The 25531-nt window shown below is 33.0% G+C and overlaps 1 protein-coding gene and 1 long non-coding RNA gene across 5 annotated transcripts in view; one reads left to right on the top strand and one right to left on the bottom strand.

Moving 5' to 3' along the window:
• Window positions 1-25531, bottom strand: part of CNTN5 (contactin 5) — a 1277146-nt gene that overhangs the window by 497239 nt on the left and 754376 nt on the right. For all 4 annotated transcript variants that reach the window (XM_072795132.1, XM_072795133.1, XM_072795136.1 and 1 more), the window contains one exon: window positions 6302-6523. In XM_072795132.1, the coding sequence (XP_072651233.1) occupies window positions 6302-6523 (222 nt within the window). The remainder of the gene's footprint in view (window positions 1-6301; window positions 6524-25531) is intronic.
• On the top strand, window positions 9842-23844 carry LOC140615615 (uncharacterized). The gene is made up of 5 exons (XR_012016110.1): window positions 9842-10201; window positions 10433-10544; window positions 11142-11175; window positions 20957-21135; window positions 23236-23844. It is a non-coding gene; the product is annotated as an uncharacterized lncRNA (long non-coding RNA).

Below are 25531 nucleotides of genomic sequence, written 5' to 3'. Positions count from 1 at the left end.
GGAGTGGGATTCCCTAGTAAAAGTCTGAACTTTCTTGTGGGCATTAGGCATTACTCCCAATCCAGACTGCCTCTCTGTTCAAGAATAATAAAATATTTTAACCTAAATATTTTAATCACAAACAGAAGAATGAAATCTCTCTATACTTAAGTTTACTTCTACTAAAGCCACAACAACACAAAGAAATGAAGTCAAAGACCAATTTATTGGCTGTTCATTTATAAGGAGAGAAACAATGTAGTGTTAGCAATAGTTAATAATCCTTGTCTCTATCACAAATCCCAAACAGTGCATATCCTACAGATGTTTGAGGTGCTGTTTCATAAGGGCTTTCAATTAAACTATATTACCATGAGAATTTCCAATTTAAACCTTAGTCAATTTTTAATTCAATTAAACAACTACTTTAGAGTAATTATTAATTAATATTTAAGAATCAATAACTCAGTTTTTAAAAAATATCTTATTTATTTATTCATGAGAGACAGGGAGAGAGAGAGAGAGAGAGGCAGAGGCACAGGCAGAGGGAGAAGCAGGCTCCATGCAGGGAGCCTGACGTGGGACTCGATCCCGGGACTCCAGGATCCCACCCTGGGTCGAAGGCAGGGCTAAACCACTGAGCCACTCAGGGATCCCCAAAACTCAGTTTCTTTTAAAACTAGATAATGCCTCTTATTAGGTAGAAAATTTGCACTGATTAAATTTCAAATGACGATAATCATTACCCAAAATAATAGTATCAAGTAGAAAGCAAAATAGTTTCTGAGGACTTCACTTGACTCCAATGAGCAACATTCTCCCTTCCAGGTACAGCTACATTTCTCTTTTTGGTTTCAGGAGTTTATTTCAAAAGTTTTTATTTCATTAACTATCTCCACTTCCTCACCTTTCTACAAGTGTTAGTGACCAACTACTATTCTCTGCTTGAAGTATTTTTGTTTGCCTTTTCTTTCTCTGTCTTGCTTCTGCTGTTGAAAGTCGGTTACCATGATGTGAGCCACTCTATGAGGGTTTCACTGAGAATGGCCTCTGGCCAAAAGTCCATGCATTATTAAAGCACTCAGTCCAACAATTCTCAGGAATTAAATTCTACCAGCTACATATACGTGAGCTTACAAGTGGATCCATACCATTTGAGTGTTGGGATGAAACTACAGTGCCACTTTGTGAAAGACACAGAATCCATTTAAGCTCTATCTGGGTTCCTATCTCACAGAAACTGTAAGATAACAAACATAACCTTTGTTCATTTTGTTGATGTCCTCATCATACTTCTACATTTTCTACAGAGTATTAATCGCACAGTATCATACTTTTAAGATTGTGTTCCTAAAATTCATCTATTTTAATTTTCTGTGTTATCTTCTGTTCATCTCTACCAGGTGGTATTCTTCTCTGGGCAACTAATCCCTATAGTCCATCAAACTTTGTTTATTCAAATCCTGATTATGTATTCTTCTTTGAAATGGGAGTTAGATGGAAGCCAGAATTTTTCAAAACCTAATGTTGGAAGCCGTATTCCATTACTTTTGCCATAATCTATTCTCCAGTCGCAGATTACTAGCTTTGGTCCATAGTTGAAGAGAAAGGATTGCACTGTAAATACCAGCAGGCAGGAATCATTATGATTTTAGATTTTACCTACTAGAAGCTTCATCATATTAGTTTCAGATTTTTTATTTTAAGAAATAAAATATCACACAGTTGCAGTCATCTACTTTCCCTATCCTGGTGCCATTTCTTTGCGCTCATTCTCCCTTTGTCCTTAGAGGTAAACATTATAGTCAGCTTGATACCTCACATTCATGGTTTTAAAATTATACTATATAGGGATCCCTGGGTGGCACAGCGGTTTGACGCCTGCCTTTGGCCCAGGGCGCGATCCTGGAGACCCAGGATCGAATCCCACGTCGGGCTCCCGGTGCATGGAGCCTGCTTCTCCCACTGCCTATGTCTCTGCCTCTCTCTCTCCCTGTGTGACTATCATAAATAAATAAAAAAAAATTTTAAAAAAATTATACTATATATACTATAAATTATACTATATATATATCCATAGATAGTATATATTATATATTTTTTTAAATTTTTACATGTGTGATATATGCAGTATTTTATAACTTTCCTTGTTCTTGAAGCATTATCTTTTGAGGTATATCCATTTTGTTTCTTGATTATATAGTTTACTCACTTTAACCATTTTAATTTTTCAATAAATGAAAAATCACAATTTATGTATCCATTTCCCTTCTGAGAATATCTGAGTTGCCTCCAACTTTTTGCTATTACACATATAAATGCAATGAACATACTTTTATATTTTCTTGTGTATATGTGGTGGAGTTATCATGGTATATACAAGAATAGAATTGCTTTCCCAAATTTCTCTGCAGATCAAATTTTTACATTTTTCAGAAAAATCTTGGTTCTATCTTGGGGTACTTCTGGGATATCACTGAGGAGGAGTGTGATGACTTTCTATTCAGTTTCTGTTAGTTTTCTCATTTTTCACAGGAGCATGTCAATGTCAATTTTACTCTCTATTAAGGCTAAAGGGAATTACCTGACAAAAGCCATATGTCAGGGTATTGTCAGAGAGAACACAGTCAAAGTCACATTTAGCCAAGATCTATTAAATCCTAGGATGAGAAAACAATAATTATGGAGGATTGCTTGGGAAATACTCAGATTCTCTATTTTTCCTGATACTCTAAATATGGATTAAACTAGAGCAATGAAAGATTTAAATTATATCAAACCAGCCCCCAGCCTGGAGAATTTCTACTCAAAGTATGGTTCGCCAACCAGCAGTATCAACATCACCTGGGAGCTTTTAAAATGCAGATTATCTGGCTTTACTCCTGATTTATTGAAAGGGTATCTATTTAACAAGGTTCCCGAGTGATTGTATGTATGTTAAAGACTAAGCAGCACAGCTTTAGATAATTACTTCTCATTTTGTGGTTGATATTTGGGTTTCATCTGCCTATATTAAAGCTAATAAAACAAGTTGTGATGTACACAGTAAGAATAACGTTCAGGTCACTGGCCATTACATCAAATAACAAACTCTTAATGAGGAACCTCCAAAAAAATTTGTCTGATCTTAGTGTCAGAAATAGCTATGCTTCTACTGAATAATTATTTCACTTTAATCTTTGAAACACTGGAAAATATGTAATTGACCAGAATTTATTTTTCCTTGGATATCAGTTACCCAAAATGGAGACTAGTTTTCAGCAAGTATGTAGGCACTTACAGTAGATACTTTGAATTAGTCTCAAGCCTGGCTTCATTTTATGTTACAATTTTTGATGTTTTTATCATTTCTGTGTGCTTTAATTCATGTTTTATATTTGTATTTTATGTATTGTGAGTTCTGTTAATTTATACTTGAAACAAAAGAACAAAGGAGTAGAACACTAGTTGGTACCAAATTATAGAAAATGTAAGAGTATCCTATAGTTCTGACCACTCAATATATTCTACTTAGTTGTTGTCCCATAAATAGTGATGCCTAAAGAATGCAAATCCCAATATATCTCTGCCCATTGAAGTTAATATAATAGGAATTTTTTAAAAAACTTTATTTAGTAATCTCTACATCCAATGTGGACTCACATTCATGATCCCTAGATCAAAAGTCAAATCTCCTTCTCATTGAGCCAACCAGGTGCCCCAAGGCTTTTTTTTTTTTTTTTTTTAGGAGCAGTTTTATACTTATAACAAAATCACAAAATCGAGAGAAAGGTAGAGACTTTTCATAAAACTTCACCCCACACATGCATATTTTGCCCGAATAGCAACATCACTCACCAGGATGGTAACTTTTTTATAACTAAAGATAAATATAATTTGTCATATCATGACCCGCTCAAAATCCATTATTTACATTAGAGTCCACTTTTGGTGTTATACATTTTGTGGGCTTAAACAAATGTTTAATGACTTATATCCATCATTATGATATTCCATGTATTTTCATGGCCCTAAAAATCCTCTCTGCTTTATCTATTCTTCTCTTCCTCAACCCTCATCACTGGCCCTGATCTTTTTACTGTCTTCATCATTTTTTTTCCAGAATGTTAAATAGTTGGGATCATACAATATGTGTCTTTTCAGATTGGCTTCTTTCACTTGGTAATAAACATTTAAGGTTTTTCGATATCTTTTCATAGCTTAATCACTCAGTTCTTTTTAGTGCTGAATAATATTCCGTTGTCTGGATATATCATAGTTTTTTTTGTTTTTTTTTTTTATCCATTCGCCTTCTGAAGGACATCTTGATTATGCCCAAGATTCAGGAATTATGAATAATACTGCTATAAACATCTATGTGCAGGCTTTTATGTAGGCATACATTTTCAGTTCCTTTAGATAAATACCAAGAAGTAACAATTGAAGTAGAATCATATGGTAAGAGTAGGCCTCATTTTGTAAGAAACCACCAAACCGCCTTTCAAAGTGGCTATAAAATTTTGTATTCCTACCAGCAATCAATGAGCATTCTTGTTCCACATTCTCTCCAGCATTTGGTATTGATGGTGTTCTGTATTTTGGCCATTATAAAAGGTATGTACTGGTATCTTGTTTTGATTTTCATTTCCTGATGACAGGTGATGTAGTCCATCTTTTCATATGATTATTTGTCATCTGTGTATCTTCTTTGGTGAAGTGTCTGTTAAGGACTTTGGCTCATTTTTAAAATTAGGTTGTTTGTTTTCTTGTGTTAAGTTTTAAGAGTTCCTTGTATATTTTGATAACAGTCCTTTATCAGATGTGTCTTTAGCAAATCTTTTTCCCCAGTTCTCTTGATAATGTTTTTCACAGAACATATTATGGGAATTTTTAAATTACACTAAGCATTCGAAAAAATAAACCATTTTTAGGGAGCTAATACTATGCTTAAATAAAATTTAAATACCAACTCTATGAGATAATGTTCACAATGCAACAACTGGTATAATCAGGAGACACAAGTTTGCCTGTGCTTGGCACAACAACCTCATATGACATTTCTGGGATATTTGCAAATAGTTTAGTTCTTGCAAAACGTTTCTTTGAATGTTTAATCCTTCATCAATCATAATTAAAATGTAGCCCAGTGTATTGGACTTAAAATCAGTAGATATATGAATAAAAAATTGCCTGCTTATTGGCAGCATGACCTTGTTAAAGATGTTTATCTCCTTCTGAGTTTCCATTTACAGAGAAGACAGTAAGAATCCATTTCACATATTTGTTGAGAGAATTATTGAGGTAAGCTCTACAAAAGAGCCTGGCACAGACCCTGGTGATAATCCGTTGTTAGTGATTTTCTCTGACTGTTAACTAACCTTGTATTATTTTGTTGATGAACTCAAAAGGAGAGTTAACATCTAGAAAATGTTCAAACCTAAATATTAATAGCTATTCAGTAGTCCTTACTTTAACTGATATCTTAGTATTGGAAATTTACATTATTTATTTTCCACTCAGAAATAATGCTGCATGTACACTTTCCCAAGGACCTGGCAGCCATTCCTTTGAAATGCAATTATTAAGATAAAAAGGCCCCCTATCTCCCAGTCTCTATAGGAGGATAAGAGACTAATTTAAGTAAGCATCAATTAATACTTGCACATGGCTAAAGGAAAGCAGAACATACCACCTAAAGGTATGCCACTTTGATATATTGATAATTTTGAAATAAAGTTATTTAAAAAGCAGCTGATGAAAGAAGGATACTCCAACCCTCTTTTGTCCTCCTGAAAGCAGGAAACCAATCTCCCATGTAAAAAGCATCCTCCCATACCAGGGGAGTAGAAGACACACTTCCCACCAGAAATAAGGAATTTAAGGCCAAGAAGATTGTATAAACAAAACTTGTTATGTCTTCACTAATTTACTACCTACCTCAAGCCCAAACTCCTTTATATTGTTAATTCTTCACAAATTTATTGCTTTCTTGTCTAAAAGATTTAAAAGCTGCCTGCTTTGGTCACTTCCTGTATGTATGAAATTGTTTTTCACCTGATAATCTGTGTTTATGTCAATTTAATTATTAGGCCAGCCAAAGAATCTGAAGGAAACAAAGGAAAAATCTTTCCACCCCTACATCCCTTCATCACATTCACCAACCTCTCCTTTAATGTCCTCCACTTTTCTAGATTTTAAAAACTCTGCCATTTGCTGTTTTAAGGGAGTTGACTTTAACTTCTCTCCTCTGTTGCAATAGTCTTGACCCCAATTACAACAGCCTTAAAAAAAAGTGTTCATTGCACATTTAATGCAACAGATTCAGTTTTCCTTTGCCACTTACCATCTTGTTTGAAGGCATCTGAGGAATGATAAAGATTGATAGGGGAATAATAATGTTGAGCTGCACCTCGCCAGCTTGGTGAAGAAACACTTAGTGTTCCTAATGAAGGATTGCTATATCGTGGTCTGTTCTTTGAACCAAAGAGGGATGAAGATGAACTCTTTTTAATTCTTAGCAAAGCAGCAAATGAAGTAGAGAAATTAGGAAGAGCTCCAGAATATTCTGTAAAAGAAAAACAATAATAAAAAATGAATTCTGAGGAGGCTTTTCTTTTTTTCCTTTAAAAATTATTTTTTCTGAAGATATTATTAAAGACTTTCCTTAAAGTTGCTACCAAATGCAAACTAGAGTGGTAAAATAAAATAAAATAAAATAAAACACATTACTTTTATATCTTAAAAATATTTTCTGGAAATTTTGCTAATTTCAATGTTGGGTTTCTGGAAGAGAGAAAGAGAAAAAAAAGTCATGAAAGAAAAAAGAAAAGAGAAGTAAAGAAAGGAAAGGAACAGAAAAGAGAAAGGAAGACAAAAAAAGGGAAAAAGGAAGAAAGATACCCCAAATTTAAAATCTTTACTTCCTTTGTAAGGAATATTTGGGAATTAACATTTTTGTCTTATTAAAATATCCATTTACATACGTTAGATTGGTTTTTTATTTATTACTAAAAAATGGGAAAAAGGAAAAAAATACTCGTATTCTCAAATACATCTTTTCATTATAGATTGAATCTTCGTGACTAAAATGTATTACTTAGTAGGAAATGTATCTAATGCAGCATGTATTTTGACTAGACTGTAAGTTATTCCCATGTTTTTGAAAAGCAGTCAAATTCACAATGGAAAATAAACAATTTTGGATAAAATTAGTTTTGTAGATTTTGTTATATAACTTGATTTTTTTTATATAACTTGATATTGTCAAGGGTGGCACTGTTATGCAATTTATGCATTTATTGATTATAGAGGAATGTTTTGACCATATTGTTTTTTAATTCCTCTATAGGAAGTTTTTCATTAGGAAAGATGCATAAATACCCAAAAGAGAATACATTAACTCTTTTCTGTCCTTAGGAGAGGGTCAGGTTAGTGTATAGATCAAATGTTCAAAAGTACAAACTAATTATGAGGAATTCTAGGAATTGAAATTTTTTCTATGTCAAATATCAATTGAATTTGATGATTTATTGAGCTTGGAAATGTTTTTTTAAATCACACATTTTTGTTCAGGGTATCTGGCATTTGAACTTAATGGATATTAACCTAACTTGACAAAAGATAATTTATCTTTGTGAGTAAGCTTTCTAATAATTAATATTATTTAGAATCATTATACTGCCTCTTAGAAATATTTTTGAATGCAAGAATCATTTCTGTGATTTGAAAATAACACTTTAGTAGGTGTTAAACATTGAATTAAGTATAACACTTTCTGTTTTGTGAAACTGTAAATATGATTTCTCTGAAACTTGAAAAAGTGTGTTTTTAGATGTTCAATTTCAATGTTCTCCACATTTAAATTGAGTATAATATGTGTAATCCAAGCCTATCAGGAGCTGATAAGAGATTCATGTCCTTTAGTCCTTGTGTTCAACTACAAGTATAGTGAAGGTGGATCAATTTTAACTGAAAATAGCTAACCTCTCCTGGGCAAACTATATGAGAACAGATTATGAGTAGATATAAAACCTCCTTTAAATGCAAGTTTTGGCACTAGAATTGTAAGGAATTGAAAAGAGAATGAATTTTCTTTTAAGGTTATTTGTAGTTGTGATCTCTGAACCTATTTGTTTCTTAGTGTGATCTGTTACTCTGTGTTTTAGCTGCCTACCCTGCTCATATATAGAAAGAAAAAAAAACAATACCATGCTAGTGTTAAAAATTAAAATGGAGTATGAGAATGTGGTTTATGGTTTTTAAAGCTAGAAAAGGATGATCAGTGGAAAACTGGAAGGGCCATAATAAGGCTTAAAAAAACAGGATCATCATTGAGGTAGTGAATCATATATGTATATATGATTATTACATATATATAATTTTCTAATATATATTAACAAAATACATACTAAGTGCTACAGTAACTGGTTTATAGCACTCCATATCAATAGAGATGAGCCAAATGCTAATTTGGCTGTGTGCTCCATACCAGGGCTTCATTTGTTATATAATCAGTTGCATCTGTTGCAGTGGAGATTCCTTTTTCAGCAATTAAAGTGAACCCAAAGCTATTACTAGAAATTTGACAATTTATTCATTCATTCATGTATTCAGCAAACATGCAATGAGAACTCAGTAGGGGCTAAATGCTGGATACAAAGGTGAACAAGATATTGCACCAGGTGTCAAGGAGCTTGTGATACAGTGACAAAGATGGAACTATAAGAGAACTTTAATCCAATGTAATATAAAAGTAAATGCAAGAAATCAGAGGCTTCCTCTGAAGGGTAAGTACTCTTCTCATCTAGTCTAAAGCCATCAGAAAATGTTTTCAAGATGAATTCTATCTAATCTGAGTCCTGAAAGACCATTAGAGATTAGTTTAGCAAAGCTCTAAGTAGGGAAGGAAAGAAACCCGAGACAAAGGAAAGACAATATATGAATACTTAGAAAAGAGAGGCAGCAGGGTGTGCTTTTTAGATTAAAATAATCAGGAGACCAGAGTGTGAGGGAGAGAAGTGAGAGGACAAGTAAGGCTGGATAGATAAGGCAAGACTGATGATGAAATGCCTAGTATGCCATACTAAAATGATAGGATTCTTAAAGGAAAGCAATATAAATTTTAGGAAGATCTCTCTGTCTGCAGTGTCATTTGGAACAAAACAAAAGGGAAAAAAAGACATATCATGATCCTAAAGCTGTAATAAAGGCAAAGATTAGTCAGGAATGAAGAGGTGATATAACGTGGGTGGGGATAAATTCATTAAGATTACTGATTGATTAAATTGGAGGCTAGAAAGGGAAAATGAGAATTTAGGGAGACTCTGTGCTACTAGACAATGGATAAAGATGCAGGGAAAGGCATGTTCTTAAAGTGAAAGCTCATGAATTCAGTTTGGGGCAAGTGGAAAAGTACTTCTTAGGGCATTAATTTTGATCAGAAAATTTTGTAATCATAAGGGAGATACAGGCTAATGAGATATTATTAAATGGTAACCAAATAGATGGTTATTAAACTTTGAGAATAGATTAGCTTGCCAAGGAAATACAAGTAGGGTGTTGAAAATGGAACCCTGAGAAGCACTGGCATTTCAGAGAACAGCAAAGGTAGTGGAACCTATAAAAGGATGGGGAAAAGCAGGAAAGTGTGAAGTTACTAAAAAAAGGAAAGAGTCTTTCATTGTCGATGAAAGAGCAGTTGACAGTGTTGAAGAGCAGTATGGGAAGGCTGGCCCAGCCAAGAAGGGGTGCCCCATAGCAGCGAGGCTGCCTTACTGCTCTACATACAATGCACAGTGAATGTGAAGGTGTGGTCAGATCTAGGAGGTGAAGAGAACCTTCCGAGCTCTGCAAGAGTCTAGAACCCCTCCGTTGCCAATTCCATTGTATTAGACATATAGACCGTGGCCTTAGCCTGTGACCTACAATAGTCTCTTGGTCTGAGTGTAAATAACCATCAATTCAGTGAAGTCTCCTTCTCTTGGGGGCATTTCTAACTCTTCTACCTGGTGCCCTCCTAGCTGTTCCACCTCCTTTTCTGAGATCTCTAATTTCTCCAGTCTTCAGCCCACAGTTCTGGGGATCCTCAGCTCTGGAAACTAGATACACTTCTATAAATAAATGGGAAAATGAGGTTTACATCCTAAGACTTTGCTTAACCTCCAACTTTGGGGGAAGGAATTGGTTTAACACACACAGGGTGAGGGTGAAAAATACTGCATCACCTTCCTCAGTTTAAATTTAGGTATTTGCATTTCTGTCCTTCACATCTTATTGTTTACCTCTTTCTCAGATCTCAACCTCTTCAAGATTTACAAACTACGGATTTAATACCCTTTCACCACCCTACAGTCCTCTTGCTCCTCAACCACCTCCCACCTCCCTATCCAGTTTAGAGTTTACAGTTCGTTACTTTAGTTACTTCCTTCACTGTACCTTCACTCACACTGACCCTTACCTTCTCTCATTTTCACAGACTAAACTCTCTGTTTACTTCAAATCCACCATCAACATGCTGTGTTCATGAGTGCAGCCGGAAGAGGCACAAAGTCATGCCTAAAGGTCACAGTTCATGATATTAATTACGAGTGAGTTTTTCAATTTCCCAGCAATACTACCACATTTCCCTAGTCTGTTTACTATTCCATCCCACTGGATGGAATAATTTACATCTTATCCTTTGTCCCCTAGCTCCGCACCTTCTTGGCCTTTCTAATTATCGTGTTCATATTTAATTGAGAAAATACAAACAATCATAAGAGTAGGTCCCTCACATGCACTCCCACCTGTATTACATTCATATATTCTACCTTGCTTTTACTGAGTTGCTGTGAATAAATTGTCTGTGCATATATTAAAAGCCAACCCCTTTACTTGTGTGCACTGACTTTCATTCTATCCCATTTTGATGGCTCAAGGATGTCTTTCTAGAAAACTCCCTCTGTCTCTCCTTCAGCACCAATTTTTGTGTCCCTATTCAATTATTCCCATAACTATAAAAAAATTGACCTAACCTTCTAAAAAATTTAAACTTACCACTCCTTCCACTGATTTTCCCTTCTAGCCAGACATTTTGAAGAGAGCTGTCAGTGGTCACTGTGTTCATTTCCTCTCTTGCCATTCTCCCTTAAGCCTATTGCCAGCAGTCTTCCTTATAATACTCTGCAATAATGACTCTCTTCCAGGTGAACAATGACCAGGCCATTGCTAAATTTAAAGGTAGGTTTTCACCTATGAGCGGCATTCAATGTGATTAACCATTCTTTTTATTCAAGCATTTTCCTCATGTGATTCCAGTATACTACAATTTCATGTTTTTATTCCTATTTCACTAGCTACTCCTTATCTCTTTTGCTAGTTCTTTTTTGTCTTTTCAGCTTCTAAATATTGATGTATTCTAGAAAAAAAATATATTCTCCATTTAAACTGACTCGTGATGGCAACAGTTTTTTTTTTAAGTTTCTTTACCTTTCCTTTTAATTTTCCTTTCAAGAAACTCTAGGTTTCTCTCTCTCTCTCACTCTCTTTTCTCCTTTTTCTTCATTATATGCATCATAGTTCTTAGTTTTATAAATTTTTAGAATAATTTTGTTTATTTAGTGTTCCTCTCTTAATACCTCACCATTTTGTAATCCTCTACCAATACTCCCAGACTAAATTCCATGAAGCCAGGAACCATCTATGGTTAACTCACAACTATATTCGTGATCTTATTCATAAACATTGACTCCATCCCAGACAAATTCCACCTTGTTCTGGTCTCAGTTACTTGGACCCAGCTTCAAGTCTTTGATATTCCAGTGCTCTTTCTTATGCTAATTATAACTTCTACTTGCAGTCAACAGCTCTTTACTCTCTGTGCTTCTGCCTCAGCTCCTAAACATTTCTTGACCTCTGTCAATGAAAGGCATCTTCTGAGATAATTTGGTAAATCTTATTCAGGATTCAGAACCAGTTTTTAGTCATCACTTCAAGAACTGTCATTTAAGAAGTAGGATCATAAAAAAAGAGAAGAAAGGGAGAAATAAGAGCATAGGTCGGGCCTCAGATTTTAAAGGGGTTCAGTGAAATGTAAACACTAAGTGACACTCTATGGGGCTCTAAGCTGGCTTCCTACTACACAGAAGCCCTTAGTGTCTTTCAGCTAACTTAAACATACACCTCATTTTCTCCCTAATTCTCTCCTTTCTCATTCAACATTCATTGATTTTTTTCAACAACTCTTCATTGAAATTCTACCATGTGCTAGGGACTGGGGATACAGATGTGAGTAAATACGAGCATTAGTAGAGGATTATAAATTGGTAAAATATTAGCAAAGGAACATTAAATAAAATTATTCTAAAACTATATAAAATAAGTTATTATATATAATTATATATAATAAATATATAATGAAAAAAGGAAAAAAAAAAGAAAAGAAAAAACAGAGTGCTTTGAGGGGATTCCTGACAACATCTATCTTTCTTACTTTTGCCATCATGACTCAGGTCCTGGCAATGAAATATTTTCTCTTGGCTCTGGTGTGTACATCTTCCTCCTACATCTTGGCCACTCATTTAATTGACTGAGAATTTTGGATAAGAGCAGCTTTGTCAGTAAACCTGTTTGCAAAATAGACTCCAAAGTTAGATTGGGTGCATTTAAATCTGTACTCTACCTCAGAGTAGATCTGTGGCTTTGAACAAAATATGAATCACTCTATGCCTCAGATTCCTTGCCTTTAGAATGGAGATAACACTGTCATTTGCCTTGTAGGTTGTTGTAGTGATCAAATAAAGTAGTACACACAAAGCAGTTAGAAATTTGCCTGGTTCATAGTAAAGACTCAATAAATGATAACTATATTATTTTTATTATCTGCACTTATTACCTCTGGTGGTCATAATTGAATATATTCGGCTTATGCCTTCCAGATTTGATTGGGATATAAATGCCAAATTTTAATATTCATTTTACTTTGTGGAATTTAAAGAGAGGCAAATGGAAGAGGGATAATTACAATTTTATTTTCCAGACAGATGTATTCCCATGAGTAAATTCTTAAGAAAGAAATTTTAGCCACTAATAGGAATTATGAATCTATAGAAAATTTGTTGTCTATATATTGTTGTATTTCTACCGACTAACACAAGACCTATGCATCTTGTCTCCATCTTCCTGTCCAGGGTTTGGAAGGAAAAGTGACTCATAATTCTTTGTTAGAGAAATCTTCATTACTTGCTCAAACTTTTAATGAATATTTATGCTGAAGATGTCAGCAGTATCTAGTTATACGTTAATCATTTTTCCTTCTATTTTTTCACCGTTCATAGATCAGACCTTAGGGAATATGCATTACAGTTATTTCTAAAGTGGTCTGGAGATCTGGTTATAGAACTCAATTAACCCGGTACTCTCACACCATGAAATTCCAGCTGGAAGTTGGGTAGGAGTAAATATTAATGCCTTCATTAAATATTTCCTAATCAAATGACCCTGGGACCACTGAACCTATATTATTTAATAAAATTGTAGTCTATTAAGTCAGAACGACATTGCCACCACTTGCAGTCTTGGAATTAATAGCATTGTTTCCCTATTACCTAAAAGTCACGTTATAGATATTATTGCCATTGAATGTAAATAATATTCATGAGATAATGGATTAGAATTGGTAAAACTAGAATTTTTATGACAATGTTTATGAATAAGTAGGATAAAAAATGTCAATATGAGAAAGGATACATTTAAAATGTAGAATCCCCCCCCCAAAAAAAATAAAATAAAATGTAGAATCCCTTAGTATATTTGAAATTTCCTGAGTTTTCTGATACCAAGTCAACTTCAGAATTGTATCTCTGTCCTCACGTGTGAAAAACATGTTTATAATGAACTTTAAAGCTCTTAAAATATTGATGATAAATTAGAACATCACTATTGTATTCTGTATTTAAATCCATTCCTGTCATTTCCCCACACAATGGCATTAATATTTACAGCCAAATAAGTCTAAGCCATACCAAAAATTCATGAAATGACAAGTTTTTGAAGAAATCGTTTCTTTCCAATAGTTCATTTGATTTTAGACATTTATTTAAGATCATATAATAATAAGTAAATAAACTTTGAATCAAATGATATGTGATGCTCTGAAGAATATAAAGCTTAATCATGCATCAGTGGAGAAAATAGTGACACCATATATTGATGTCCCAATGTCCAGAAAAGACAGGAATCATACAATATCCAAGCCTGCAGTGTGACTTAATTTGGCATCAAAGTCAGCATAAAGAAATTTGATATCTGACCATTTTCAGGGTAATTGCTAAGGCCATCCTCTCCCGGGTTGAGAATTAGCGTTTACTGTGCAACTTTAGCCTGCTACTGTCTGATGAAGCTTGCAAGGATGGATGTAACACCTCAGTGAAGCCAGTCATGTGAAGCATATTTAGAAATGGTTAATAATTTATAAATGATGTGCTTCATTTAAATTTGGTAGTGTGCACCTATGGCAGAGGAGAGTTTGGGACAGCCAGAGTCAGATTTACTCTATGTCACAGCTCAGCACTTTCTTCAAGGACTGTATTATGTGTAAACTTTATAGTGTTTTAGTTGGAGAAGTGAGAAAAGATATTCAGGAGATTAAATTCATCATTTTCAAAACGCCAAAGTCAGTCATCTAAACTGTAGTACTTATAAGGAAAAAAAAATAACAGCATTGCATTTCTAGTGTTCTTTGTATAAGGTTGAAAAATAGACATAGAGTAAAAAGAAACATAGCTCTAAATTATTTCTACCACTCCTATTAAGATACAGTATTTATATTTGAAGTCATAATGATTTAATATTTGGAAAACTTTATCTTTTCTCAATCATAGATACTTAGTTGTATGCATACATAGACCATGAAAGTTTCTACATCTTAGTCTGGATATTATATATGCTTCTATTGAATGAGAAGAGACAGATCTCACAATTTTTTCTGATTTGTGTGCTTTTTACTATTGTTGCAAGTTAAAATAATCTATAATACTTAGATATTATCTCTTTAAACTATCAAAAACCTAAAATGCAACTGCATTAAATTTATATTTCCTTCATAATATGCCTGTTGTTTTCTAATCACTGAGGAAATTAGTAAGGGCAGGAGCTAGTTGTGAAATATAACTAAATTAATTTAGTGATTAAAGAATTCCCTCTTGTTTTGGATAATTTAAGTTTTCAGTGAAGTTTTAAGTCTGCAATGATCATATTAGCTTTTATCTTCTTAGTCTCTGTGCGTTTAAGACAGATTAGATAGTATTTGATAATAAATCAAATAAAGTTAACATTATTTAGCAATAAAGCTTTTGATTAAAAATAATTAAATAAAATGCATTCCCTCTCCCCCCAATTATAGGAAATATTTTTTGGGAAAGTTATGTTTTCCTTATATGTAGATAAAAAGCAGATTTTTTTTCATTATGCTCAGTGCTTCCAGTACTGTAGTGTCTATACTAGAATCTATAAATCTGTAGAATGTAGACGTGCTCAGGCAATTGTGAATTTAGAAATGAAATTCAAGATGGCCAGTTGCATTAATGAAATTTTAGATATCTAAGAATTATCTTGATGTGTGTGGGCTACATAGACATACATAAAAGAATACAGGATTTAACATTCATTCAATATACAGAAAATGATCAATTATTATGTATCCCAAATGGAAAGTTAACCAAGGAAACACAAAAAAGGAATAAAACAAAAATTTTTTGCCTTAAAACATACTTAGAAACTAAGAAAAGAATAATGTTAACTTCAGGGAAATCACTTTATAGTCATAGAATTTGAAGAGAGCTCAATCTGATACTGGTAGCCTCTCAAATAAAGATATATAGTGACAGTTTTAAAGAAATGATCTTCACTGCCTTTAGCATTTTTTTCAAATAGGGGATATGTGAGAAGTTATTTTCATACTTGCATAGGTAAGAGGGTACAATGCCGCCACCCTCACCCCACCCCCATTAAGAAAATAAGTGTTTCTCTCAGGCCTAATGGAATCCTCACTCCACATGGGCAGTATCTTAGGCAGATGTGTGTCTATAAGGAAGGTGGTAGGTTCCAAGCAACCTGGCACCTTCTCGCTTGGGTGGGTGTATTGGCTCTTGCTTTGTGTGGCTGCTCTCAGCAAGTCAATTTCTGTATATTTCACCATTAAAGAAATCTCTACACTCATTTTCTTTAGCTGTTGGTTGTTCCAGTAGTCACGTCTCTTTGGGATGACCAGGCCACAGACCACACTATTCAAAGAGAGTATGAAGTAGGAGCATAATGTAATTATTGTACATTCTAACTTGCTGGGGAACATCTAGAAAGAAACGATTGAGAGCAATCAAATAGAACATAACATTGGACATGAAATTTGAATTGAGCTTTGTTCATATTTCAGAAACGAAAAATAAACATTTAAAATGTGTTTATGACTTTTTATTTTGCTACTTTAGCACATAAAGTTGCTTAAGAATTAGTTCAATGAGTGTTAGTTTTTGGAGTCCTCAAATGACAAAGTTTTCTTCAAATGGCAACTTTTCTTCAAAGGCAGTCCTATGACTTTGACCTTACTAACTAGATGCTAGCGAGGCACATACTAGAAAAAATCAGAAACTATGCAACTAAGCAATTTCTTCAAAGAAGATATCAAAAATAATTTTTTCAATGACATTTTAGCAAAGTTAGGTGATTTCTCATTTAACAGAAGAAATACCTGCAAATAATTTAAATTTTCTCAGCTACTGTGATTGTAGTATTCTAGCCTAAACTGACAGCTAATTTGGCCCAGTTAGTTAGTTAAATAAAGATAAAGACATCAAGCAGGCTAAAATGTTGCATCCTGATTTAGAATGTCATTCTCACCCTCAGGGCCTCCACATCTGCCTCATCTGTAGTACTTAATATCTAACAAACTCAATTTCCAGAAAGCAACTCCCAACTGTGAAAGTGTTATTTCTCAGACACTTACAGATCACAAATTCTAGATTCCAACTCAAAGACTTACTTATGTATGAATTAAGTTTCAAGGGAATAGACATCTGGTACTTTGCTAAATCTGTGGGAGTGTTTTAGCTCAGCTGCCTTTTATTCATGTTGTTCTTTTCTTCAGAGTCAGAGAGATCCTTCTCTTAATCTTTTCCCTTATGAAGTAAAAGATGGGGTTCAGATTCAAAAGGAATTGTGATACCTTAAATTTCCCATAAATTCTAAACCTTCTGATTATAAAACTAATATATCCTCACATTAGAATCAAAATAATCTCTAGACTTAAAATCCAGAGATAGCACCTTTGTAAAACAATCTCTGATATTTTCTATTTCATATGTAGACAGATATATCAACAGAGACATATGTAGATTTAGTTTGTTTTGTTTGAAGGAAACTGGAACAGGTTTATAGATGCAATTTTCTCATTTTTATTTAATATTATGTTGTGATTATTTAATCCTTTCCCAAATGTTATTCAAATATATTTTATTGGCTACATAACATTCCAGTGATGTGTTTTGTAATTTATTTAACCATGTTCATGTGATCAGATTAATTTTCATGTTTTATATGATGATGCAGGAGTATCCTTGTACATAAATTTTTGTATTTATAGCTAATAATTCCCTTCAATGAGCATCATAGAGGTGGAATTTCTAAGTCTGAAAGTAGCTTTCGATAATTTTTTTCTAAGAATTTTGATTTAATTATACTCTTGTTAGCATCATAAGGGATCAATAATTTTTTAACATTTCATTATGACATATTGTATACCATTTTATTAGATGGTTGCTAATGTGAATTATCCTAAAAGTATAGCAAAACCCTAATTCATCATTGCTTAGGTTTGCATTTTGATTATTAGTCAGATACATTTTCTATATACATATTTCCTCATTGAATTACATATAAAATAGCTTTTCTTTTTTTCCCTATTCAATTGTGATTTCTGTTCCTTGGTTCTTAAAATAATTTGGTATGACCATTAATGATTGTATTTCCTGCAATGCTGATTTTAATTTGATGATAGTATACTATAGAAAGAAGATTTACGTTTTTATGTAGGTAAATTTATTGATCATTTTCTTTCTTATTTATTTCCATTGATTTTTGAACTTCTTTTTTTTAATAATTAATTTATTTTTTATTGGTGTTCAATTTGCCAACATACAGAATAACACCCAGTGCTCGTCCCGTCAAGTGCCCCCCTCTGTGCCCGTCACCCATTCACCCCCACCCCCGCCCTCCTCCCCTTCCACCACCCCTAGTTCGTTTCCCAGAGTTAGGAGTTTAAATAGTATTCAAAAAATTTTCCCTTCCTCTGAAAAAATAATAAATAAAATTTACATCCATAAAAGTAATATGACTTTCCATTTAAATTAGCATTTGAAAGTGGCAACAGAGAAAAATAGATATATGTATTATTTTAGGTTCAATATGACTAATATTTCTAAATCTAGAATCTTAAAGTAATTATAAGTAAATTAAAAAATAGAAGTTCATTGGATAAAGAAGATGTGGTTTATTATGTATCCAATGAACTTCTTTTTTTTAATGTATCCAATGAACTTCTTTTTTTAATGTATCCAATGAACTTTTTTTTTAATGTATCCAATGAGCCTTTTTTTTAAATTTACTTATAATTACTTTAAGATTCTAGATTTAGAAATATTAGTCATATTCAACCTAAAACAATACATATATCTATTTTTCTCTGTTGCCACTTTCAAATGCTAATTTAAATGGAAAGTCATATTACTCTTATTGATGTAAATTTTATTTATTATTTTTTCAGCTGAAGGGAAAATTTTTTGAATACTATTTAAAATTCAAAATATTCTTAGAATATCTAAAAGGTTATACCAGTTTCTTTTGTTCTTAGGTGCAAAATTGCCTAAGGTTTAGAGAATGATTAGCTATGGAAGGGAGAAAGTCGGTAAATATTTAATCTAAATTAATAAAAAATGCATGTAAGCCAAACCCACAGACCAGTAAATGCTACTAAACTTCTGCTAAAAAGAGCCTTTTAAGACTAATGTGGCTCCATTTGTTCAATGGTAAAGGCAGATCTGCTTTATAAAACAATGCTTGGGAATCTGTATTGTTAGTGACATCATAGGTTGTCAAAATATTTCTTTTGTAAATTTTATTTGAGATTGTCAGTAAGCCCATTTAACATCTTATTGCTGAACACACTTTATTGTGGCTTCAAGTTTTAATTTCATGACAATGCAAAAAATTCTGACTTTTTAGGTAACATTTTTCTTCCTTTTTTTAAATGACAGTTGGTCAGTGGCTAAGGCTTAATGACATTTATCAGCTGCCTAATTAAAATGTAGACACTTTTATAATAATTGCAAATGTGACCTTCATTTGTGTATTTTTGCTATCTAGCACGTTCAGCCAAATGTCAGAAAGAACCCAAATCCATTCCTTCCCATAATGTTTAATTATATCATATTGAGAGTGTTCATTTTTCAGTTACTCTGATTTATGAAATCACACTACTTCCCTGGAGAGTGGGTAGCTGTAGTTCCAATATCCTAATGAGCAGTGATTGTAAGCCTGTGTCTACAAGCTGCCAAAACAAGTAGCCAAAAAATGAAAATCCATTCAATTAACAAGTTGGTTTGTCTTCATGATGCCAAACAATAGCTATGATTTGTTTTTCTCTGTACAACTAAGGGATTCACAGACTTGTGATAGATTGTTTCAGCTTTCTGATCTTTCCTGGTATCTTCAGGTCAATACATCAGATTGCCAGGGTGAAATCACCTCTTGGATTTTCCAACAGGTAAAATTTGTAGCCTCCCATTACTTTCCAAGTTCTACCTTCACCATACCCAGAAGCACTGGCCTAGTTAACTCTGTCTTCTAAATTCTCTCCAGATCCTTCCAGCTCATGATCCACAATTTCAAGAAAGTAATATTTATAGCATAGAAATCTGATTATGGTGGATGTCCGCCCAAAATACTTCAATCACTCCTTTCAAACTTTATGGTCAAACAAACTTTTCTTCTGAGGGACAAGGCCATTCTTACCTATTTGTATGAATTTAATGTCTTCTTCCTATCTTTTTTTCTCTAAATTTTAAGCAATTAATAATGAATAGTGACAGTTTCTCAATTCGATCAGTCCATGTTTCCTTTTCAGCCTTTCAGTTCTTACTATTTCCCTAATCTTGTTATGTGTTAACTAGAAAGCAGTGAATATTTTATGAAAATGTAATGTGGGGGGTGTTCCATTTATATATAAGTAATCACTTCTATTAATAGAACTAAAGATTTATAAACCATTTAATCTTAATTTATAAAAATTCCAATTCAAAGACATAAATCAAACATTTAATATATAAATTTATTTTTATTATGATTTTTAAAATATATTAAATAATCTTCCATTAGGAGATTTTATCTATATTAGATAACCATTGTAGTGTTGATGTAAAGAACTTTATTCTCTTAAAAAAAAAACTTTGGGTATAGTTTTACAAAGTAAACATAAAATTAAATCTATCAAAGTATCAAAATGTGTACTTTGTTAGGAGTTTATTGTCACCTTGAAAATATAAGTGTCTTCATGTAATGTAAATATTTGGATGAAGCATTGAACTGGGAGAATTGCTTTGGTAGGTTTGAATTTGGAGTTTAAAATGCGTTTTTAGGAATACCTGGGTGACTCAGCTGTTGAGCATGTGCCTCAGCCCAGGTCGTGATCCTGTAGTCCTGGGATCAAGTCCTACATCAGGCTCCCTGCATGGAGCCTGCTTCTCCCTCTGCCTATGTCTCTGCCTCTCCCTGTGTGTCTCTCATGAATAAATAAATAAAATCATTTAAAAATATAAAATGCATTTTTAAAGAGCAGTATAGTTTGGGGGCATTTCTGGTTATTTTTTTTTAGTCAAATGTTTTCTCTTGTTTACTATTATGAAATTTTTGTAGTGAAATATAAAGATTTCAAATCCCAGCTAAGAGTTTACTCAGTTTCTCATTTGATCAGGAAACATGCTACAGTGTAATTGAGAAACTCTCATGATCGGACCTAGTAGGTGGAAGACAATAGATTAAGAAAATAACAATTCAAAAAATATTTGATATTTCAAATTCTGAAAAAAATACAACATGAAGTAAAATGATAAGAACTTTGTCAAATCTGGAAGTTTTTGGAAACAAAGGAAGGTAAGTATTGATTATCTAATTGCCCATTATTTCATACTTTATTGACAGTCCGTTTTTCAGTGTGCTATATTTTTGATTTACACTACTGCATCAAAAATTTTTCTTAATGACTTAATTTCCAACTCCCCAAAGCTGTTTTCCTGAAGTTTAAATCCTAACTGTCATTCATTACCTGCCTGACATTGTGTAAATTACTGAATCTAATCCTCTGTTAAATCAGGATAATATTAATGACTTCACAATGGCTACTCTGAAGATTGAGATATGTATGAATTGTCAAGAACATTGTACAAAATAGGAAATCTACAAGTTATTTCATAAGCATTATTTTTACTTCCTTACAAACAGGAAGTTACAAATTGTATCATGATAATTATTCTTCCTATTGTTATTAAACCCAATAGTACTATAACAGCTTGGAATTAAAATCAAAGTGATATGCATCTACAGTTTTTTCAAAGAAATGTGGAATTATTTTTTATATTTTTGCTCCTATATTTTTGCTTTCTTAGGATGATATAGTCTCAGGTTAACTAGCTTTATTTCAGGGAGATGTTAGATTTTATATCATAATGTTAAAGAAAAGGTTCAGGAAGAAAACATTAAGCCACTAGATTGGGGAGGGGCAGGCTTTACATTGAATCTTTTGGTCAATAAGTGACCTAATATTTATATCATTCAAAGATCTCCAGTGATAAATCTGAAATGGAGTTCCCTTAATAAAACTGTTCCCCCACCTGAAAGAATAGGTTTTTTAGAACTGAAAGATAAAAAAAATACACATGCCAGAATTGAAATTATTTTCTGTCCCTATTGAGGAGAAATTTAATCTGGCCAAGAAGTGGTTGAATAAAATTTTTAATAACTGTGTTTTGTAGTGATAGTTATTATATGCATTTTCTCATAGGAGTCCTTAGCAGAATCTGCATAAATGGTAGACTTCTCATGTACTACAGTAATGTAAAAAGTTGAATTATTCCCCCACAGGGTTTACTATGATGCCTTGTATATGGTCAGTATTGCATAAGTATTGTTGAATAGAAAACCTAAAAGTTAAAAGAATGATATTTTCTATAATTTCTCATTACAAAAGGGAATAATATAAATAATAATCTGCTATGAGTTATACAATAAATTAAAGAAATATTCCTACAGCTGTACCAGAATTTATATATCCAAGCAAGTCACATCTTTTAAAGTGTTCACTTCTCTTAATATTACTGGCTTTTATTGCCAGAAACAGTTTTTAAACATCTATTTTGAAATGGCCTCCATAGCCTTATGAATTTATGTCTATGCATTATTAAAAGAAGCTTTATTTATGATAATAAAATGCAATGAAACTAGATGGATAGAGATTATTCATTAAAGAAGAAATTCAAAGAGAAATATACTGAGGTTAGGAGAACTGAAAATAAATTATACCAGGGGAAACTATATAAACCTTCTATATCATAGAGCTATAGAAAGACAGCCTGGAGGAACTGGAAAAGAGACCCTGGGAGAGAAAACAAGACAGAGTTAAGGAAGATTCTGATCATGGAAGTGAGAGGAACTGGGAACACAGAAGGAGTTTAACCAATTTAAGATACTGGTAAAGGCTGTATAATTTAGACACCCATACCTCACTGCCCCAGCATTATAATCAAGAAATCATATTAGTATGAAGTAAATAGTACTTGGAATAGGATCTGCATATGGTCTAGTTACCTCCACATTATGGCCAAAGATTGGGGAGAAATTCCTTTGAATTCAAGCCTTATAGGATGAGGTCATGAGTGAGAATTTGAGTTAAATATTAAAGGCTTAAATAAGTATGGCACATATCTGATCTGTTGTTGGCTTTTTGTTGTTGTTGTTTTGTTTTATTTTGTTTCTTGGCTCTGGTCAAAGTTAGTGGGAGACAAATCATGTATTTGTATTTCTGCACTATCTTGACTTATACTTGGTAATGTATTTTTCTTCTTCATAAGAAAGTGGAATTGCAAATTATTGTAAAGCATGTCATTTTTTTTTTTCCTTTAGCTTGGTACTAATTAAAATTCCTGAATTAGAAGAGTTGACTCAATGCCATAATGTGGTCTTTCTTTTTTTTTTCAGGTGCAAATTCAAAATTTTGTCTTAGATAAATGTCTTTGCCTGAAATAAGTGTCTCTTCCTGAGAAGATATTTTAGTTTATATAATGTGTTTAACTGTCAAATATTATTCAGGAATAAAATAGATTGTAAATTGCCTGAGGCCATCTCTTTTCACTGTCTTCAGGGCAAGATTTCACATAGATTTGGTGCTCAATAGCTATATCTTTTTAATGGGTATTGGCTTTAAGATATGTATCTAGGCATTGAAGTTAAAAAAATAGATGGCATTTAAAACTTGTAAAATAACTATTATTTCCATAAGTTTTTTGCATATTTGACATAATGCACCATTTGTTTTAAGATGTAATTGTAATATTTGTACCTTAATAAAAAGCTTTTTAAGAAGGAGAAATGAAAAAAAATCTCCTCCCATACCAAGTGACACTATTGAAGTCAGCATCAGTCTTTATAAATATCTTCTTTAACCCCTTGTCATTATACAAGTCCTTAATACATGTATTTTGCACTGCCTTATATTATAGTGAATATATATACATGTTAACCCTCTCCTGTCCCCATTTGCATTATCCTGCAAGCACATTGACTTGGAGCACGAACGGAGCTCATAGACGGCACCCAGGAGATTCACAATAAACTTTCATGGGTTTCCACTAATCAGCATACTTTCAGCATTCAAGAACATGACATATCTATACACAACTGAAAATACTAAATACCTGTGTTAGTGTGTCCTTGGCTTATATAAAAACTTGTTGTATGGAAGTTTTGAATCACTATATTATACACATGTAACTAATATATTGTATGATATACAACTGATGAATTATTGAACTCTACATCTGAAACTAATGGTGTACTAAATGTTGATTAATTGAATTTAAATAAAAAAAGAAAAAATATTATACTGCATGCTAACTAACTGGAATTTAAGTAAAAACTTAACAAAACAAAATAAAACATAACCCTAATAAAAGCTACGTATGTGCCCTAGTTTCATCTCTCCTCAAATACATGTAATGCATAATATTTACAGAAGATTTTAGAAAGCTCTCAGGGTTCTCTCCCTGAAAGTTATGAATAGATCCAGGTTAAGAACTTGCATACAGAATGCTGGAAAACTTAGAAACAATCTGCATATTAATTGATAGGCAAATCAGTTTTTATTTTTTTTTTAATTTTTTTTTTATTTTTATTTATTTATGATAGGCACACAGTGAGAGAGAGAGAGGCAGAGACACAGGCAGAGGGAGAAGGAGGCTCCATGCCGGGAGCCCGACGTGGGATTCGATCCCGGGTCTCCAGGATCGCGCCCTGGGCCAAAGGCAGGCGCCAAACCGCTGCGCCACCCAGGGATCCCGCAAATCAGTTTTTAAATAACTTTCTTCTCAGAAAACATGTCTAAGGAAGAATATGTGCCTGTTAGCTTGGTAGTATTGTCAAATATGTTCACACATATATTTGAAATGTCATGGAATGATAGCAGTTTTTCATTTGCCTCTAAAAAACCCATATGAATATTGATTTTAAAAGGATAATGATTGTAGCCAGGGAAGAAATATAGAAAAATAATGAGACATAGAGTGAAGAACAATTATAAATGCACTTACAAAAGAAGAGAGACTGTGTTACATCAAATAAAAATCAGAGATTGTTTATTCCTTTAGGATGGTAATCAGGAAATTAAAATCAGTTCAAGAGTTTGTAACTTATGTTACTATATTTATTTTCCTACTAAAGATCTTTTTATTTTGCCATGTAAGACAAATTTGTCTACAAATGTCACTATAAGGTATAATGTTAAACTTGTATTTTTAGCAATTTGATTATATTTGATGATATTATATCCCTCACCCTCTGCCCCTCCCCCCCCTGCACTCAGGCTCTCTCTATATAAAATAATAAATAGATATTTTTTAAATAAAATAAAATAAAATATCTCTGCAAGCCTAGGGTGCTGGGTGGCTTAGTTAAGTGTCTGACTCCTGATTTTGGCTCAGGTCATGATCTCAGTGTTGTGAGATGGGGACCCACTTTGGGCTCTGTGGTCAGCAGGCAGTGGGTTTGAGATTCTTTCCTTCTCCCTCTGCCCCTTACCCCATGCTCTTCTAATTTCTCTTTCTTTAAAACAAATAAATAAATCTTTATAAAAATAAAATAAAATGTCTTTGCAATGCATTTTCTTTTTACCCAGCTAAATCCAACATTCTTCTCTAAGTCCAATTCTAATCATACTCACTTTAAATCTTTTATTATTAGTCACATTCATCTCCTGCCTTAAACTTCTTCAGCATTAAAA

The sequence above is a fragment of the Canis lupus genome, chromosome 23, assembly GCF_048164855.1.
Source record: "Canis lupus baileyi chromosome 23, mCanLup2.hap1, whole genome shotgun sequence".
NCBI classification, from domain to species: Eukaryota; Metazoa; Chordata; class Mammalia; order Carnivora; family Canidae; genus Canis; species Canis lupus.
This window is presented reverse-complemented; position numbering and strand designations above follow the sequence as displayed.